At 40.8% G+C, this 20,300-nt stretch overlaps 1 protein-coding gene across 3 annotated transcripts in view; it reads left to right on the top strand.

The window, feature by feature from the left end:
* GRM8 (glutamate metabotropic receptor 8) overlaps positions 1 to 20,300 on the top strand; it is a 716,946-nt gene that overhangs the window by 558,922 nt on the left and 137,724 nt on the right. For all 3 annotated transcript variants that reach the window (XM_019509286.1, XM_019509288.1, XM_019509287.1), the window contains exon 8: positions 13,704 to 13,840. In XM_019509286.1, coding sequence (XP_019364831.1) covers positions 13,704 to 13,840 — 137 coding nt within the window. The remainder of the gene's footprint in view (positions 1 to 13,703; positions 13,841 to 20,300) is intronic.

Here is a 20,300-nt window from a genome sequence, read left to right as displayed (position 1 = left end):
CCAACATTCAAGAGTGGTATGATGGCGACAAACCCCTACAACCTTGGCTTCATATATTTCATATATTGAAATGTTTAGAAAGCATTGCAAAACAGAGAGATCTGCCACCAAACACATGCTTCATTAAATGTCATACTCACAGAATTATGAAACATATGTACAGACTCTGAAATGCATGTCCCTAGGAAACCTAATGGCTCTAAAAGTGCTTTAGTTAGCAGCTTCACTTATCTCAATCTCCCTTCCATGCTCCATTTCTGCTAAGAGGGGTCAAAGAGAAGAGGAAACTGAGAGCTGAAGCTCCTGTCAAGACCAGCTACCATCTTGTATAGTGAACCTTAAGACTGGCAACTGACTGTCCAAGTCTAACAAGCCTCCAAGCATAGAAGTGCTGCTTAAGAGGTTGAACATTTTTCATGAGTATATAGGAACAATGTTTAGATATAGTTGATACCCTTTTCCTTTATACATTTCTTTTCTGTTGAGCCCCCTTTTCTCTACTGCACTGTGCTTCTCTGTGCTCCATGAGATATCTCTTTATTTCCCTGATTTCTGTGGTGCACTTGATGTTATCCAGTATCTAGATTCCCTTCCTGTCTCCTTTGAACCAATCTCCACTATAACAGTGCTTTCCAGGGTCAAGAGGAAGAAGTATTTCTCTGATGATCATAAAACAGCTTGTTGGCTGCTGGCATTCACAGAAAATTGTTCCATAAAATAATTTTAAATATATTTGTTTTATGCTTCCTATGTGCATGATGCAGGTGAAAGATACTCGTGCAAGTGGTGGGTGTGTGTATGCGCGCACACGCACACATGTATATGTGTCATGTTTATCTGATATGTACTCCTGGAGTTAAGAGTGAACAAAGAAAGTGAGAATACTTCCCAAGATCAGGGACTGACGAGCCCTGATTTATGGGTACAGTAATTCCAGAACCTCTCCCTCCCACATTCAACATCTCTGTAAGTGGCCTTAAAGATATTGTAACAATTTTTGGTTCAAAAAGCTTCAAATTTTGAGGGGGATGAAAAAGGGAGTGTTAAAAACAGGATTTAAAATGGAAGCTTTGTAGCAAGAAAGTTATGGAGCAGAAATCCACAATGTGGGGGTTTAGAGGAAATAATACAGATACCAATGCAAGAAGCAGAAGCTTTAGAAAATGAGCTTCACATTTAACATGAAAAACAGTGCTTTAAAATGTTCCACAACATGTATATGTACTGTGTGCCCATTGTTTAAGATGAGTAGGATATAAATGAACCATCAGAATAGCATGCTTATCTCCTGATTAGTACAGAGTGTTCTAGGCAGAATCTACCTGCTGTGCAGCTGAACATGACAGGTGCCCCCTAAGGGAAAAGCAGTACTGCATGTGCACTAACAAACAGGAAAGTAGTTTACCATGCTACAGTAAATGTATTTTTCTGAATAACTTGGATGGCTCTGGATCTGCAAAAAAGAGAATAGTGTTAAGGTTAAAAATAGCAATGCTGCTGAAGAGAAAAAAGAAGAATGAAAGAGGAAAGACAATGAATGGGAACTAGGGAGGATATTTAGTCTGGGGGAAGGACTGGGCGATGATAAATATATTGTGGATGTGAACTTTACATATTTGGGAAGCACTGCAGCAAAAGAACATCAGGAATATTTCTAGCAGGGAGTCTTACATTTTGCTCCCCAATTAATTCCCAGCTGATGTATATGGCAATTTTTCTCTCTCTGGACCAAATAAGGATTGTAAACTGTTCCAAGCAGAATTATGAGAAATTTAACAATAAATTATACCAAAATAGAACAACTCTGTATTTGTCAGTATCCAAAAACTGAATGTTATCTGCCAACATTTTGTTATAAGCTAGCCTATACTTTCATACAAATAAACTTTGTGCCAGATGCATTTTATTTATGCAGTTGCTGAACAAAAATGGAATGTTCTCTGATGTCGCAGTGTTTGAATATGATTTACCAGTAGTCACCAGACGGTGGTATGTGAAATTGCTACATAATTAAAATAGGTGTTATCTGACAGGTGGTTGGTAAATGTTGACTTCTTCATGGCTTCTCTTGTGTCTCTGTTTGCATTAGAATGCAAACTCGATGTGTGCCTTTATTAGTCATTGGTTAGCTTGCTGAGCAGTCCACCTGTGTGTCAAACCAAGCTTCTCGAGTAGATATTTCATAGGCTTTTAAGGAAAGTCAACCTCTCAGGGAGGGGTAAAGGCAGTACAACAGTTACCAGAGAGATTCTGTTTATGGAGAGAAACAGGCGGAATGCCTCAAAGTGCTCTAGGGCAGGGGTTTTCAACCTTTTTGGATCGGTGTACCCCCGGTGGCCAGAAATGGAGCAGTGTTCCCCAGAGGCTGGGGGTGGAGGGTGAGGGGTGAAGGGGTGATGCATGTCTGGATGTGGAGTGGGGATGGGGGTGACACTGTGGCCAAATGCAGAGCAGCAGCAGCCACTGTGTGCAGACTTCCCCCACCTCCTGTGTCCAGCTGGACAGGCAGCACCTGCGTGGCAGTGAGGGATGGTGCATGGTGGCACTCTGTCCCTGCCCACCCATGTGTACCCTGTCAGGCCTTCTCAAGTACCACCAGGGGTACACATACCCCTGCTCTAGGGGAGGAAAGTGCATGCTCAGTGTAGTGGGCAAGGAGTACTTTTCCTAGTTTTAGGTCTGACTTATCAGCTAGTCCAGTGGGGAATGAAGCCATGACTGTTTTGAAGCCAGTACCATTCAGAACACCAATATTTTCCTTTTGTGAACAAGAAAAAAAAACCAAACAAGTGTGCTTGTGTCTGTGTCTTCATCAGGAATGTGAGGGACAGGGGATTTGTAAGTAAAGTAAGTGCTAGAAATGGTAGACATGAGAAAAAATATACTTAACTCCAAAGAGTTAGGATTAGAATCCTTGGCTACGGACAGACTTTACACAAACTGGTTTAAGTGATCAGAAACTGGTTTAAAGCTGTAAGTGATCAGAGTGGTTTAAAGGACAGAAGCTGGTTAAAGAACAGAAGTTCAGTACACATAAACCAATTTGAAAATGGCTGAAACCAGTTTGAGATAAACCTAGTTGAATGTAGTATCAGACTTAACTGATTTGGATCAAACTGGTTTATGCAATGTCTGTACTAGACCCCTTCTTGGTTGAAGTTAAATCAAAGTCCCCCAGCATCCTGGCATGCTCTCTGGGCTGGGCGGGGCTCTCTGCTCCAGAGAGCTGGGCTGGACCCTCCCCTCTGCTCCCTGGCTGCAGCTGTGGCAGAGACTACACATACAGTAAGGTCTGCCTGGCTTTCTCCTGCTCCCTCCCTCTCCCTCACTACTTCCTCCTGAAACAGAGATTCCACCCTCTCTTCTGCCTTACACAGACACCTCTCAGCATTAGCTAGCGTACCACATGCTGGCTACGGACAAAGACACACAGGACAGTGTTAGTTTAGGGCTTTTTGGAGCTAATCAACAGGAAGCTGGTAATGTCCTTCCTTGGAAAAAGTTGTTTAAGAAAAGCTTGAACTAATGGAGAGATGCTTTTGTTTTCTTAATGGGCTGATAAACACTGAGTTAGGGGTGATAAACACTGCGTTATCAACTCCCTGCTGGGCTGCTCTGTAGGGAAGGGGGGAACCCCTCCCTAATCAGAACATCCTGCTGGGGCCTGGCCAAGCTCCCACTCAGTTTAGCACTATGGAAGGGAAGGGAGGGCTACTCTAGTGGCCTCCCCACCCCTCCAGCTTCTAGAATGAACTACTGCAGGCATGTGTCTGAATTTCCTCAGTCCAGAGGGGATGAAAAAGGGAAGTCCATCCCAACCCATAGGAAGGGTGGTAAAAGGGCTCAGCAACCCCCTTGGCTCAACAGGGAATTAATGGACCTTCTACATCTAAAAAGAAAGCCTTATAAAAGATGGAAGACAGGAAACACCACTACAGAGGAGTATTCTGCATTGGTCCCCACCTGTAGGGAGCAAACTAGGAAAGCCAAGGCTGCAATGAAAATCAAACTGGCTACATGAATCAAGGACAACAAAAAGTCCTTCTTCAGATATGCGGGGAGTCAGAAGAAAAACAAGGGTAACGTTGAATCCCTGCTAAACCAATTGTGGCAGCTGACAACCGACACCCAGGAAAAAGCCAATCTGCTTAATGATTACTTTGCATCAGTTTTTTACCAGCCCAAAGGGACCACCCTATCTAACGTGACGCAGGATGACCAGGGTGAGGGTGAATATATGCTCACCATTGGTGTAGATCTTGTGAGGGAGCACCTTGAGAGGCTGGACACCCACAAATTAGCTGCTTCAGATAGATTGCACCCAAGAGTTCTAAAGGAACTGGCAGACATTGTAGCACAGCCACTGGCAAGGATATTTGAGAACTCGTGGCACTCAGGCAAAGTATCTGAAGATTGGAAGAGGGCCAGTGTGGTGCCTTTCTTCAAGAAAGGGAGGAAAGAAGATCCGGGAAACTACAGGCCAATCAGTTTGACCTCAGTCCCTGGAAAGATCTTGGAAAAAATTTATCAAAGAAACCATTCTCAATAGGCTAACAGAAGGCAACATTCTGAGGGGTAGCCAGCATGGGTTTGTTGTGGGTAGGTATTGCCTGACCAATCTCATTTCCTTCTGTGACCAGGTGATGTATCACCTGGACAAAGGGGAAGAGGTTTATATAATATATATTTGGACTTTTAAAAAGCCTTTGATTTGGTGTCCTCTTGGAAAAATTGGGCAACTGCAACACTACAGTCTGATGGCTGGGGATCTGGCTCCGAGACCTAGAGAGTGGTAGTTGACAGAACCGAATCAACATGGCACTCAGTGACCAGTGGTGTCCATTCTTGGACCTGTACTCTTTAATGTCTTTATAAACGGTCTGGACTCTGGTGTCAGAAGCAGACCAGCTAAGTTTGTTGGCAATACCAAACTTTGGGGAAGAGTATCCACACTTGAGGATACGCTGGTGATCCAGGCCAACCTTGATAGTCTTGCAAGGTGAGCGGATGAAAACCTGATGGCATTCAATATGGAGAAATGCAAGGTGCTCCACCTCGGGGGAGGAGGGGAACCCCCCCATACACATATCACACTTAGAGGCTTGGCAATGCTACGCTCACTAGCACCTTAATTGAAAAAGACTTGGGGGCCATGACTGACCACAAGATGGACATGAACCACCAATGCAATACCGCAGCCAACAAAGTGAGCAAAACTCTGGCTTGCATCTACCAGTGCATCTCAGGCAGGACTCAGGATGTCAGGCCACAGCTGGAGTACTGCATTCTGGGCTCCACAATTTAGGAAGGATGTGGAGAAGCTTGAAGGAGTGCAGTGGAGAGCCATGTGCATGATCAAAGGGCAAGAGAAAAGGTCTTATGAAAAGAGGGTACAAGCCATGGGACTCTTCAGCCTGGAGAAGCGCAGGCTCAGGGGTGACTTGGTGGCAGCCTATAATTACGTAAAGGGTGTGCATCAGGATCTGGGGGAATGCCTGTTCACCAGAGTACCCCAAGGGATGACAAGGTCCAATGGTCACAAGCTCCTGCAAGACTGTTTTAGGCTGGACTTATGGAAAAAATTCTTTTCTGTCTGAGCCTGGAATTGTCTTCCCCCAGAGGTGGTGCAAGCACCTACTCTGGATACTTTTAAGAAACATTTGGATGCTTATCTTTCTGGGATCCTTTGACCCTAACTGACTTCCTGCTCTTTGGGCAGGGGGCTGGATCCTATGATCTTATGAGGTCCCTTCCAGCCCTAATGTCTATGAAATCTATCAAATCTATGTCTGTGCGGTTACAAACTGGTTTAGCTTAGCCAGGTAAGACTAACCTACAAAGATTGAATCAATTCTGGTTCAGGCTTTTTGAATGTTTGTCCCTAGCCCTTGTGTCTGTGGGTCCTAAAACACAGCATTTCACCAGGTATGTAAAGGAAATCACTTCTAGTTTGCTGTAGTACAGAGTCTTTATCTTCTCTGAGTCATCCCCTGGGGAACCATGTAAATAGGTATGTAAAGATCCAGTCGGTATATCATATACTTTTTGCATCTTCGTAATTACCTATGGCCCAATTTTATGTAGTCAGATAGGAATGACCAGGATTTGGCTCACCATATAAGAGGATCTTTCAGTGTCTTTGGCTTAAAATCAATAATTATAGAGAAATAATGTTATGAGAGATGTTTTCTTTTTAAATGCAGATTTTTATTAGATGTAAGACAATAATTGTTTGCTATTTTAGAAACCGTATTGTTCATTGTTTGAAAATGATCTACTGTATGGGGATAGAATAGATAATAGCTTAATTTATTACTAAGTCTTACATAACTGGAAACAGTGTACACGGTACTTCTTTCTGCCAGCCTAACGTTCACAAATTAGACTCCTTTAGTTCTGCTAAATTGTTGATAATTCTTTGGTATTTCTATCCCTTAACCAAGTATTAAATGTTTTAACAGATCTTCTCTTCTCTTTGTGTTGATTTCATTTAAACCTCCTATTTCATCTGTCTCACTGAAATGCATATCAGTGACAAATGGCTCCTCTTTAATTTTTAAGATACACCCTGCTCTTTGGGGAATTCTAAGTGCTGTAAGTTCAAATAAGAGCTCTTCCTTTTCTCCTTCACCAATCCCAATTTAATTCATATACATTAGACATTTTCTTTGTTGTTTTCAAAAGTTAATTTAAAAGAAAAGCTATAAAAAACCCTTAGCACTCAAGACAGATTATATAAATTAATGATAATGAAAGATGATCCTATAAACCACAGCAGGATTCCAAAATGGCTTATGTGAAGAGAATTTTTGTTTTAAGCCATAATGCTCCCTGCAATTTTCTGTTTAGGCCAGTTTATACTGTATCTGTGCTTAAATGAAGAAATTCTTCTGTATAAACACCTGAAAAAACCCACAGCTTGTCACTTCATTGTCATGAGTGTAGGAAGGGATTGAAGTCTGATGAAGTAGCAGGGGAAGAACCGTGCTAAATCTGCTACAGGAAGGTTAGAATTATCTGTAAGTGACACTGACACAATTTATCATCACAGTCATTTTTAGCATTTGCATCAAACCCCCAAAGCAGTAAATTAGTCATTAAAAGTGCTCCTGTAAGGAAAACGAGGACTGTTGATAGCATTTAGCAGCTTTTCTCTCTAAAACAAGCCAATTAAATTTAAAAAAGGCTGACCCCTGCAATATTTTTGGATCTTTTTTTGACAGTGGTATAAGACCTTCCTATTTGGGCAGGCTTTTTGAAGGTGGGATAAGATTTGGGGTATTGTCTGGGGGAATGATTTATCATTTATTTAATCTGTTTTTATGACTTGCTTTTATTTTAAGCTGCTCTGAGCTTTTTTGAGGATGACATGGAAACCAACTCAATAAATACAAGCCTGTCTATCAGAGTCAGCCATTATCTTTATGTGAGCATATGTTCTTTTATCTGCTCTCCTCCTTCTACAAACATATACCAAGAATTTCTTAACTCTTGTAAAAATTATTACTATTAACTGATGATGTATTCCCAAATGTATATTTAAACATTATATACAGCTAATTAATGTAACACTATTGTGTTTGTGGATCTGCCTGCTACATGTTTATTAAACTAGAGTAGATCCTCTACTCTACAAGTACATAGGTGTTGCAACACCTAATTGCTGTTCAGACTTCCCAGATAATGCACCCAAAGGGGGACAAACCTTAGAAAGGCATCCTAGGAGATTAGGTGAGCAGCAAGACACTTAAGTTGGCCAGGAACAAAATGCAGAGGAAAGGGGAAGGGGCTTAGGTGGGTACCTAAGAAGTTCACCACCTGAATATGCTCCTTCCTTTTCTTAGGATCCTCAGCCATAAACTCTCTGCTGGAGCTGACCCTTAGCTTGGTTTTCTTATTTTAAGAAACTAGAGAGAGACACAATCAGACAGATGTCTTAGACTAATCAGCACTATAATGCGTAGAAATGTGGGAGACGTTGATTCAAATGAGCCCTGTCTAATCTAGAACAAAGATCGGAACTTACACATCCCACCTGAATTCCCTAACCAAGCATACTACTGGATATTCAGGAATGGGTCTATCTATCTTTCCTGTTAGAGTTGCTTCATTTATATAAATAATTTTTAAAAATTGGGTCATAAAAGCCAGAGTCTGACTTTATAGCTCAGTGGTTACAGCAGTCATATGCAACGTGAGTCCAAGTCCAACAAATATTTAATTGTTTATCCAAAGTAGAACAATGATCTGGAAAATGGGATGGAGTATACCTGCAGCAAGTTGGCAGATGACACCAAACTGCGGGGAGTAGTAGATATGCTGGAGGGTAGAGCTAAGATACAGAGAGTCCTAGAGAAATTGGAGGATTGGACCAAAAGAAATCTTATGAGGTTCAAAGTCCCACACTTAGGATGGAATGCTCCCATGCAAAGGTACAGGCTGGGGACTGACTAGCTAAGCTGTAGTGCTGCATAAAAGGACCTGGGGGTTACAGTGGACAGTAAACTGAATATGAGCCAACAGCATGCCCTTGTTGTGAAGACATCTAATGGCATACTGGGTTGCATTAGTGGGACATTGCCAGCAGCTCGAAGAAGTGACTATTCCCCTCTAATTGGCACTCGTAAGGCCATGCCTGGAGTACTGTGTCCAGTTTTGGACCCCCTACTACAGAAGGGATGTGGACAAATTGGAGAGAGTCCCGTGAAGGGCAAGGAAAATGGTTAGGGGCTGGAGCATATGACTGGGTTTATTTAGTCTGAAGTAGAGAAGACTGAAAGGGGATTTAATAGCAGCCTTCAAATACTTGAAGGGTTATTCAAAAGAGGCTGGAGCTAGGCTATTCTCAGTGGTGGCAGATGACAGAACAAGGAGCAATGGTCTCAAATTACAGCAAGGGAAGTTTAGGTTTAATATTAGGAAAAGCTTTCTGACTAGGAGGGTAGTAAAGTACTGGAACAGGTTACCCAGAGACGTTGTGGAATCTCCATGCTTGGAGGTTTTTAAGGGCTGGATAAACAAAACTTTGGCTGGGATAATATAGTTGGGGATAGCCCTGCTTTGAGCATGGGGTTGGACTAGCACAAGGGTTTTCAACCTTTGGTGATGACCTCCTGAGGTCCCTTCCAACCCTAATTTTCTGTGATTCTATGACCCCCAATAGGAAATATTGACAGGGATCCACCATCTGCTATCTACCAATAGTATGGCAGTTAGGAAATTCACCAAGAATATGTTTGACAATCTCAATTCTGTGCTTAAAATAAGGTGGCACAGAGGTATGAACTCTGGTATTCAACATCCCAGGTGAATCCTAACCATTGTGGCCATGTTTACAAAGTAATCTTACCATGTCTTGGGTGTCTCTCAAGCATATTACACTACCTCATACAGGCTACTTCCTAGCATGAAAGCAACATGTCAGATAAGCTAATTAGCACTGCTGAATGACAGTGCCAGTTAGCCCACCTCCATACTAAAATAACTACCCTGCAGTATTTCATGAAACCCTGTCTACACAGCTTCTACAGAAACAGGATGGCCTTACTAAAGGAATTACTTCTATGCATGAGAAGTTTAACAAGTAGGCATGGCCTGGGACACCCATGCCAGTCATGACTGTCCTCTCCTCGTATAGTACTCAGAGTACATATACCTGATTGGGCCCCACTGGCAAAACAAGTGGGGCCCAGTGTGAAAATCTGATTCTGAAGGATTTCATGCCTTAAGCTTGAGCTAGGCCTCCAAGCAGCTTATGAGATGTGGGGTGGTGGCAGTGCTAGTGCAGCTGTGCACATGCCTGTTGGAAGAAGCTCAGTTAACAGTGGGGTTAGCCAGCTGCTGAAAAGCAGTTTTGAGTGTCAGTGGTAACTCAGTGGTAGATTTATATGCCAAAATGCCTTATAAGGTGGATCTGGACATTTAATATCTAAATATTCCATCCTAAAGCATTATTTACTGTAAAACTCTTCTTTGCCAGTAGTGTATTGCATTTAAAATAAACACTTCTATTATCTTTACCTCTATTTTCACCTGTTTCATATATTAAAACCATGCATACATTTTATTTATTTATATTTAAAAATAACAGTTCTGACTTGCATAAACTGTTTGAGCTGAGTTTTCAAGAGTTCAAAAATTGGTCATAATTTCATTACTTCAGTACTTAGCTAATATGCTAGTTCAGCGGTTGTCAACTGGGGGTAGGCATACTCCTGGGGGTACTTGGAAAGGTCCTAGGGGGTACACATGGGTGAGGATGGAGCACTGCCATGCACTATCCCCACGCTGCTGTGCAGGTGCTGCCCACCCACCGGGATGCAGGGGATGGGGGAAACTCACACATAGTGGCTGCCACTGCTCTGGGTCTGGCTGTGCCCTCTCCTCTTCCCTCCCCACTTCCAGCTGGGGGTACACAGGGGTACAATGATTCAAAAAGTTTGAAAACCCCTGCGCTATTTTATCAAAAAAAGTCTTTAATACTGCTGGAAGAAAACAAGAGGAATCGGAGAATTTTTAGTTCTACATTATTTCTTTATACATATGATAAAAGATAATTCTTTAGGCTTCATAAATAACGTATCTCCTTTTGCATTGGAATTACCTGGATAATATGCATTGCCTTCAATTGGATGAAATCAGAACTGCTCAGCAGTACTCAGAGCTACAGAAGATCCTTCTTTTCATCAGATTGGGAGAAGTACTGTATTTTGGGGCAGGATCTCCAATGTGTATGCAATGCTTTGAAGGCATATATATGCCGCAGATAACTGCTTCAAAGTTGCTAGGGGGCCAAAGGACCTTTAAGGGATCCATAACCATTCACAGGAGTGACATTATAAGGCTGTCTGGAAACTGACAGTTAACAGAGATTCGTTAGGGATGGGCAAAAGTCAGGAGGTCAGTCCAGATGCACATATATCTTTGTCCTTCTTTAGAACTTTTATCATGAAAACCCAGCAGTCAAGTTTCTTACACCTTATTAAGGGAGCCCAAATCTTTTCTTGTTGGCATGTGATAGAAGACTTGGTATACCTATGTAAATTATTTTTCCATCATCATTGTTTAAGTTTTGGCCCTATCATCTTTTGGCTCTTCTAAAGAGAGAGCAGCTTGGTAGCAGTCTCACTATGATGTGATGCTGGGCTGCAATTTTGTGGATTCTGCAAATCACAGGAGAAAGTCCTCCCCAACCTTTGCAGCTACAAAAGAGGGAAGGTAGCTTTAAAATAGGCCTAAAGATCTTGCAAATGGAAGTTTTCTTAGGGGGTTGCATTCATTATGGAAATACAGACTTTCCACTTGTATTTTGGTACCAGAACAGGTAAAGAAAGCAATTACCAAATGAACAAAATAAAAAATGGATTAATAAATGTGCTGCAGGAGGATTTTGTAAGAATCTATACCCCACCCTCACTGGACTTGGAAAGCAGGGTAGGCAGGGTTAGAGGTCAGCCCAAGCTGACCAATAGCGCCAAATGGCACCACTGGCTTGGGGCCCAGCTTGCTTCCATGGAATATTAGTGTGTTAGCCAACGATATCAAGTGCAAAAATAATATAACGTTTATTAATAACAACATCACCAATTGTTATAGTAATAAAAGCTGCTAACATATATATACACGAGGGATATAACTGCTTCTGTGAAGCTGACAATCACTTATATGATTTACTAGCACTATGGTTGGTCCCTATGGGCTTAACAACTTTCCAGGTCACTCATCACCAGTTAGGTTTCCATTGCTACACACTAACCAACAGGCCGAGGCTCTGCTTCTCCTTCTATACCTTGGAGAGCAGCAAACAAAGTAAGGCTTTTTCACAAGTACACACTTGGTCCTGGCATAGCACAACAGCTGCTCTTACAAGACACTTAGATACAAGCCTTACGATTACATGGAGATCCCCAGATCTCCACGAGCGGACTGGGACAGGAACAAGGACAGCAGAAGGCCACAAAAATGGAGGTTATCCCCCCTGAAAATACCAAATGTCTGTGCCTATTCTCACATCACAAATCAAATCACAAGGTCCTCACCACACGCAAGTCTCTCGCCACACGCTCCTTTTATAGTTCCTCATACTTCACATCATGCCACTCAGTGTCATCCAATCAGATCAGCTTTGCCACTTGTCACTCATATAAATTGGTTACAATCTTGCTGTCAGTCAAAGTGACAGATTGCATTTACCTCAGGATTTCCCACCAACTTTACTGCACATGCTCTCGTGGTTAAAAGGTCGTTTTCTTTTAGAGGCTTCTGAGCTGGTTGAAGTTGTGCATGCTCCCTGGACTGCTATTACCATATAGTTAACCATACGATTGCTGGATTAAATTTCTCACACTATGAACGTATTTGAACTTCTGCAGAAATTATTTTGAAAGATCAGTAAAGATTCACAACATTTTTTTTTTAGTTTATGCAAAACAGATCTCACATTCCTAGACCATAATTTTCTAGACTATGTACTATCAGGCAGCTGGAGTGTATTAGAAATGTGGTAAAGGTGGTGACAGATTGTGCAGTATAATTCATTGCAGTATAACCACACAGAATTTAAAATACGGAAAGCCCTAGTTTTCTTGTTGTTCTTCAAAGACTTTGTTAGAAGTCTGCTGATAAATTATCATAATGTGATCTTGAAATTAGTGAAATAAGAACAAATTTGTGCAGTTTGAACTGATTTTTGGAGATCTCCAGTATGAACTTTACAGTACTGTTGTGAGATTTTCACAAAACAAAACCAGTACAGTCCATATCAGTGTCCACCAAAATGCAGTTCTACATTTGGAGCACCTCCAATTTCCTCCTTGGATTTAGGTATCAAGCTACAACATTATTCCGTCTGGGCCCATGAGTCTTTTAACATATATATCCTATAAATGCAGTTACCTACGTTCATAGACACTGCATCCCTAATGGATTTCCCTTCCCACACGTATACTGTGTTTGGTTTTGTATTCTTTTACACGGTGGAGGTACTGGACATTTTCCATCACTTCCGTATATCTTTTTTGCCCATCATGACCACCAAAATACCTCTGGGCCTGATTTATACTGATTTAATTCCATTGACTTCATAAAGGTTTCTTTAACCTATGCTACATGGCAAGGGTCCCAAAGGGATTTTCTGCCAGCTGAGAACCACCAGAACTCAGCAACATGCCAGCCAAAAGCCTTTGCCATTCTCAGAATATCTCATTTTCCAGGAAGTGAAGTTTATGGCTATGCTAAGATCCCTTCCCATGAGAAGGGATTCTCAGCCAAACAGACTCAGAGAGATGCTGGTATGTACTGCACTGCATTGTATTAAAGAACTTAGGTGAAATCTTGACTCCTTAAAGGAAATCCTGACTCCTTGGCATTTTTTCCATTATCTTTAGCAGAGGCATGGTTTACATCATAGTTCCCTAATATAACATCAGTGAAGAAAACTTTGCTGATCATTTGTTTTTGTAATTTGGCTTGGTTAGTTAATAAAACAGACAGTTTAGTCTATGATACTAATAATATCATATATTGTCTTTTAAAGTTGTTAGATTTATTATAATATGACAACATTCCATAAAAAACCTTGCTCGGTGTGATTAAAACACATTGTCTCCTTAAAAAAAAGCACACATGAGAAAACCCCCCAGATAGCTTTACAAGACTGTTTGTGCATGGACTGTATTTCAATTGTTTTACAACTTTGTTTATAGGGAGTGCTGGAACACCTGTTATTTTCAATGAAAATGGAGATGCTCCTGGACGCTATGATATTTTTCAATATCAAATCATCAACAAAAGTGCAGAATACAAAGTGATTGGTCAGTGGGCTAATCAACTTCATCTAAATGTAAGTAGCTGGTTTTTACATTGTTGTTACTCAAATGTATTTGAACTTCTATTTAACATTACATAAAAAGTAAATTATTTTTGATGATTGGCAGCAGTAAGTTTTTCCCATCCTGTCTTAAGCAAGAGAGCCACAAGAAGATTTGAATTTTAAGATTATTTTTCATAATATTCACTTCCATCTTGAAACAGTATTTCAACATCTTCTTTCTGTTCAGGAAGGGCAGGGGAATTTGCTGTGGATCCAAAATCATGGTTTTGAGCCTACCTCTGCTGAAGGCTGATCCCAGCTTCCCAGCAGTTGATGAAGTTACTGTTAATGACATTTGACCTTCCTGATAAGGTTAGAAAATTTTATACTTAATAAATAGGCTCTTAAGCGAAAGCATTGGTATATGCATCATTAGGTCTTCAAAATAAAATAGAAATAGGTGTAATTCCATTCAAGTTAAATGGAAGATTCAGCCCACCATCTTTTTTTACTTTAGATCACCAATATGAAAATGAAATACAAGGATACACTATAGGGGTGTAAAAAGTGGGCAGTATTCAGTTTGGATTAGGATTTGTCTCAATCTGGGGGACAGTAATTTGATTAACTAATTCAGATCACTGTTTCAATTTGATTCGGCCGGATCCGAATCTGAAGATTCGATTCTGATTTGGAGAAACAGCGATTCGGTGATAGAACCAGCTTTATATATTTATCTACATATCGTGAGGTACCAGGTACTGCTCATGAATGCTGAGATGGTGGGGCAGATGGAGCATCCCACAGGAGCATGGGGGGACCCCCACATGCTCGGTAGCAGACCTGGAAGTGGATTGGAAGTACTTCTGGTCTGCCACCGAGCATGTGGCAGACACCCCCTCCCACCTCCCCCAGCTTAGTGATCAGCCACAGGGGACCCCAGGTGCCCTTCCAAACCCAGAAGGCACCAGTCACTGAGCTGGGGAGGCAGGGAGGCATCCCCCGCGTGCTCCACGTTGGACTCGGAAGTGGACTGGAAGTGCTTCTGGTCCACTTCTGGGTCCACCACCAAGCACACTGGGAGCCTCACCCATGCTCCTGTGGGACTCTCCATCTGCCTCACCATCTCAGCATTCATGAGCCACCTGATATCTTGAGGTATGCAGAAAAAACATATAAAGCCATGTTTATGTCCGAATCATTGAATCTCTCTGAATCAAATTGGAGGCTTCCAATTTGATTGGGAGAGATTAATGGGTCTCCTGATTTGATTTGGATTCAGATATTGAATCAGGCCGAATCTCCTCCGAATTGAATCAGCAGCTGAAGCTTCGCACAGCCCTAATACACTACTTCTGAAATGTTAAAATAAGAACTGCTGAATATGAAAAGAGAGAGGCTGGAGCAAAGGCTTACCTATATATGTATATTGTAAATTTGGAATTTAGATGCATTCGTACAAGAACACATACACAGCAGACTGTTTTCATTGCTGTTTTAGTTGTTTAGGAATTCAGCATGTACAAGAAGCAGTTCAGACTCATGTCCTGAGGTACCATATTTACTACCAGTAGCTGTTGTACATGATGGTTAGTAAAGTCTAGGAATATTTCATATCTGAACCTAAAAACAAGGAATTTTATCTGGTTTCAGTGTGAACACAAACTATTGTTTAAGCTTTTGCAATTATCCAGGCTTGGTCTGAAAAGGAAGTTAAGAGGTTATTTAGAACAAGTCATCATCCCTGTCTAGACCACCCCAGATGAATACTTGCATCAGAAGATTAAAGACTTCCAATAATATAAGTTTTTGTGATCTGTTCTAATGCTTACTCGCTCCTGTAGTTAGAAAGTTCTCCCTAATGACTAATAAATTTTTCTTGTTTCAATTTAAAGCCCATTACTTTTTGTTCTGTCCCCTGGGAGAAAGAGAACAGTTCATAGTCATCCTCTTTATTGCAATCCTTTTAAAATCCTCCCTCCCTCTCTTCTTCAGACCAACTCACTCCATCTTCAGGAAGTACCAGATGCATTTCTGGGATTATGTACAACAGTGAGAGACTTCATCAGATTAGTGTTTGCTGAATGTTATCATTCAACCCTCAAAAAAGATTTCACACAATTCTTGTTTCCTATATAACAAGCTCAAGATAATATCAGAAATAATGCTCTTAGTATTTACAAATGATTGTTCCTTGAAGAGTATTTTAAAATAATTATTGGTATGCTACAAAGAGTAATCCATACCATGGCTTCTCATTTCTTAAGGACAACTGTGATAAGCAACTTTACCATATTTACAAGACTTGCTTGGTAAGGTACCACCTGTTTATTTCTGGGACACAAAAGTATGCTACTAATATGAAGCCTTTTATAAGTAGTGCTATCATCTTCCAGTAGCCTTGTATGGAAGACTACATATTGGCTGCATTTGCACAAGTAATGACTGTGCAGTCATTTAGTACTTGTATAAACAAATCATTAAATACTTGTACAAGTACTAAATGACTGCTCAGTAACCAGAGTCAGCGCCACCAGATGGCTTTTTCGTGATGCTGACTGTAGAGTAGCCCAAGACTATTGTACCATTGGAGTGTTGCATCACAGTTTCTGCCATGCGACACTACTGCATGGTAGTCACGGGCTACTGCTCAATCAGCATCTTGTGTAAACGTAGCCACTTTGTACTAGTCAGTAGAGCAATATAAAGAAAATACAAGAGTTGAGAGGGAAGTGCTGAGCAATCATTTCTGGAAAATACAAAAACTATAAAATAGAACTTTTGCTCATGACTATTTTGGAATAGGTTCCAGAATGTTATATAATGCTAAAGTTTTGACAGCAAGCTAAATAGCTTAAATGAGGAAACATATATATCTATACCTTAACTATTTAAATTATTCCCTTGGATTTCCTTTTAATTTTAACTTCATTCATATGTTTTCCCAGAAAAAATTATTAAAGCTCTCTTCAGTTTTCAGCTTTTCAGTCCTGTGGGTACTGTTGGTTCTTTTCTGTCTTATGTATGCATGCCATGTGCCAGTTATAAAGGTCTGTGAAATAGATGGCTAACCTGGCAACCACATCACTGTATTGAGACCACTATTATGACTGAGTTATATAGAAACACCTGTCACTACTATAATCTTCCCCTCCCATTTATCTCTCTCCCTCTGTCTACTAGTTTCTTCTCATTTGTGGCTTATTCTGACTGCTGTACCTTGCCTGATTCTTACATTGTGAACTCCCTATTGATGAGATTGCTTTCTAAAATAATTTGTTTTCATAGTGTTTAATGCATTAGATACAAATCCTCACTTGGTCCATGGGCACTATAGTGCACAGGAAAAAAAAGTTTATGTGAGGATAGATTTAAGTTTTATTGCTGTATTCTGTTATTTATTTAATACATCTGCAAGTAATATTTTATCCATTTGATTAGCTTTTGTAACAATCCTACATTTTTATTACAGTATACTAAATTTAATAGAACTGGGTAACCTTTATTGGAGATTACTAGCACTGAGAATCATCACACTACAAACCATATTATGACTTTGATCCACAGTAGAACCTACAGGGAAGTCAATGAGTATATTAAGTATTGATCAAAGGCAATATATTGTTAAGATAAAAGACTTCTTCTTTACATTACTGAACTGTCAGGGACATCTCTGTTTTCATTCCAACACCCTTCCCACTCCTTCTCTCCTTTCCCTAGATATTAGCTACTAGTTAAGGAAGATACATTACATGCCTTCATATTAAATGACTGATTTTTTATGAATGACTAGTATTAAGTAAATGTCACCCATACACACTCTTCCATATTGTCTACTGCAACTTTAACAGATATTTTAACTTCAGACTGAATTGTTAATATTATGTCCGTATTCCATAAATCCCATAGCTGTGCTTTTTGAGTAGGATATTAAATTTCCTACAAGTAGTAAAAATTCCTAAAAGAACACGTGTATCAAGTGTGGTCCTTTTCTTTGGACAATTAGATAGCTTTTTAAGAATAATTTTTATTTATTGTAATTACTAAAGTTAAGTTTAATGAAAGATTCCAGTGTTTCTGTATTTTATGCTATTGAAACAGATTTGATGTGAGTAGAATGCAGGGGGCTAGTCTAAAGTTGGGGTTTTATGGTCAAGTTTTGTCTATGGGATCTCTGTCATACATCCTGCAGCTCATCAGACATTCCTCTTTTCTAGTCCTGACTCTGAACTGGACCCTCCAGATTCTTCTGCTGGTGACTGGTTCTTCAGAAGTTTCTGCTGCCACCTCAGGGTTCTTGTGGTCAAACTTCAAACTTGTCCCTCTATTGGTACAATACCAGCTTTCCCTTTAGGCAGAAAATGCTGACTTTAGCTAGTTAAAGACTCTATATCTGGCTCCCTATGGGTCTCTGTCAGCAGACTTCACTGGCTTCAGAGTTCCTTCTAGTTATGATCCTGGATTCTCCTTGTAGTCCTCAGTAATATTCATTCTTTCCTTCAGGCAGACTGACTTTCAGATTTTGTCTGCAACAGCTATACCTTGGAGATACAAGGACTTCATTATTATTTCTCAATAATGAACCGGTTCTCCCAACAAGAATGTGCACTTTAAACCTGACAATATAATATGGAAGCACAGTGGCTATCAAACAGTAGATAGAAATCATAATAAAAAAAATTGATGGCTTCTAAATATAAACTTTAACAAAATAACAAAGAAAAGTTTGGTTTTGTTTACATATCTCACTTTTAGACATCCTTCACTTCCAGCACAGGGGTGTCAAACCAATCCTCCCTCTTGACTGTAAGGCTCCTTGGGCATATCTACATGAGATGCTACATCGCTGTAGTGATGAGCTATAGTGACACAGTGTCAGTGGGCATAACCTTGATACCGCCGCTACTACACAGTAGCTCATTGCTACTGCTCAGTAGGGTCAGAAACGACCCGTGTGGCACCAGGACTGTGCAATACCAGTGGTTACTGCACATTTAGTAGTTGCTAAAGCAAGTACTAAATGACTGTGCAGTAACAACTGTGCAGTCGGGCACATGTGTAGATGCTTCCCTTGGATCCCGATCTGGATGCAGCAATAGCTACAGGGGTTAGTGTAGCTGCCACTCACTCCTGCTGCCAATACACACCATAAATGGGGCACCATGTCCTAGATTTTGGCAGTAGTATCCACCCCAAATTCATAGCTCCTCTACCAGCACCCCAGGCCACACAACACGACTCTGCAGGCCTTAAGTTTTACACTGCTTCTTTAGCAGATATCTCTGAATGCAGATAGGTAAAGACATCAAATCATCCATCAAACGTGATTTTGAGGGCATTGACATACATAACACTTAGAATGATTTATATGTGATTTAAACCTGGTGTGGACAGATATATAAGACTGTTATACTGTTTTAAATATTCTTTCATTGGATCAAAAGTGTACCTGGAATATCAAGTACTATTTTGAACCAGCTCACTGTGAACCTTTTCAGTGTTTGCAGACACATTAGCTAGGTACAGACATTTCAAAAGACCAAGGCGAAATCAATCTAAGTATGTGGTTTTCTGTAAGTGGTGTTGTTTATATCAGTAGCAAACAGAACATACATTCACCCTGGCAGGGAGTAAATCTTAGACTGGGTTCTGCCAGTTTTAAACCAGTCTATGTGCCGAACTTCTATTCTGTTATGGCTATAGACCAGTTTATATTGGCCAGTCTGTACCTGGCCCTTTAAATAGCCCCTCAAGCTACTGAAGTTTATTTAACTCATGTTAAGAGAGAAGGGAAAGCAGAAAACATCACTAGCTATAGATCATTCTGCCCTGGGGATCTCCGATGAGCATTGTTCACCCCACCTGCCCACTTCAAGGCATGCTAGGCTGGATGCTCACTCCCACCTCCTAGTGTTGGAGCCATAGCCCTTCACACAGTTATAAACCAGTTACCAATCAATGATATTTTGGAATGGTTCAATTGTTATGTTTGTCTACACCCTCAGTTTAGACATTCAAGAAATATAAAGTGCTCCACCTGGGGATGAACAATCTCCTGCACACCTACAGGCTTGCCAATGCCAACCTGACCAGCACTGTGAATGGAAGGACCTGGGGATAATAATAGACCACAGTATGAACAGGATCCAGCAGTGCAACACTGTAGCCAGCAGGGCTAACAATCCTCCGGCATGCATCAATCCATGCATCTCCAGCAAAACCAAAGAAATGGTTCTCCCACTCTACTGGGCATTGGTGAGACTGCAGCTGGAGTACTGTGTCCAGTACTGGATGCCACACTTCAACAAGGATGTGGCGAAGCTCAAGAGAGTCCAGAGAAGGACCACCCATATGATCAGAGACTTGCATGGCAAGCCATATGAGGAAAGGCTGAGGGATCTGGGAGTCTTCAGCCTGAAAAAGAGAAGGTTGAGAGGGGACTTGGTAGCAACTTACCACTACATCAGAGGTGTATATTAAGGGCTTGGTG

The sequence above is a fragment of the Gavialis gangeticus genome, unplaced genomic scaffold (assembly GCF_001723915.1).
Source record: "Gavialis gangeticus isolate Ggan-Ray unplaced genomic scaffold, GavGan_comp1, whole genome shotgun sequence".
NCBI lineage: Eukaryota > Metazoa > Chordata > Crocodylia > Gavialidae > Gavialis > Gavialis gangeticus.
The sequence above is the reverse complement of the archived record's forward strand: the minus strand, read 5'-3'. Positions and strand labels throughout refer to the sequence as shown.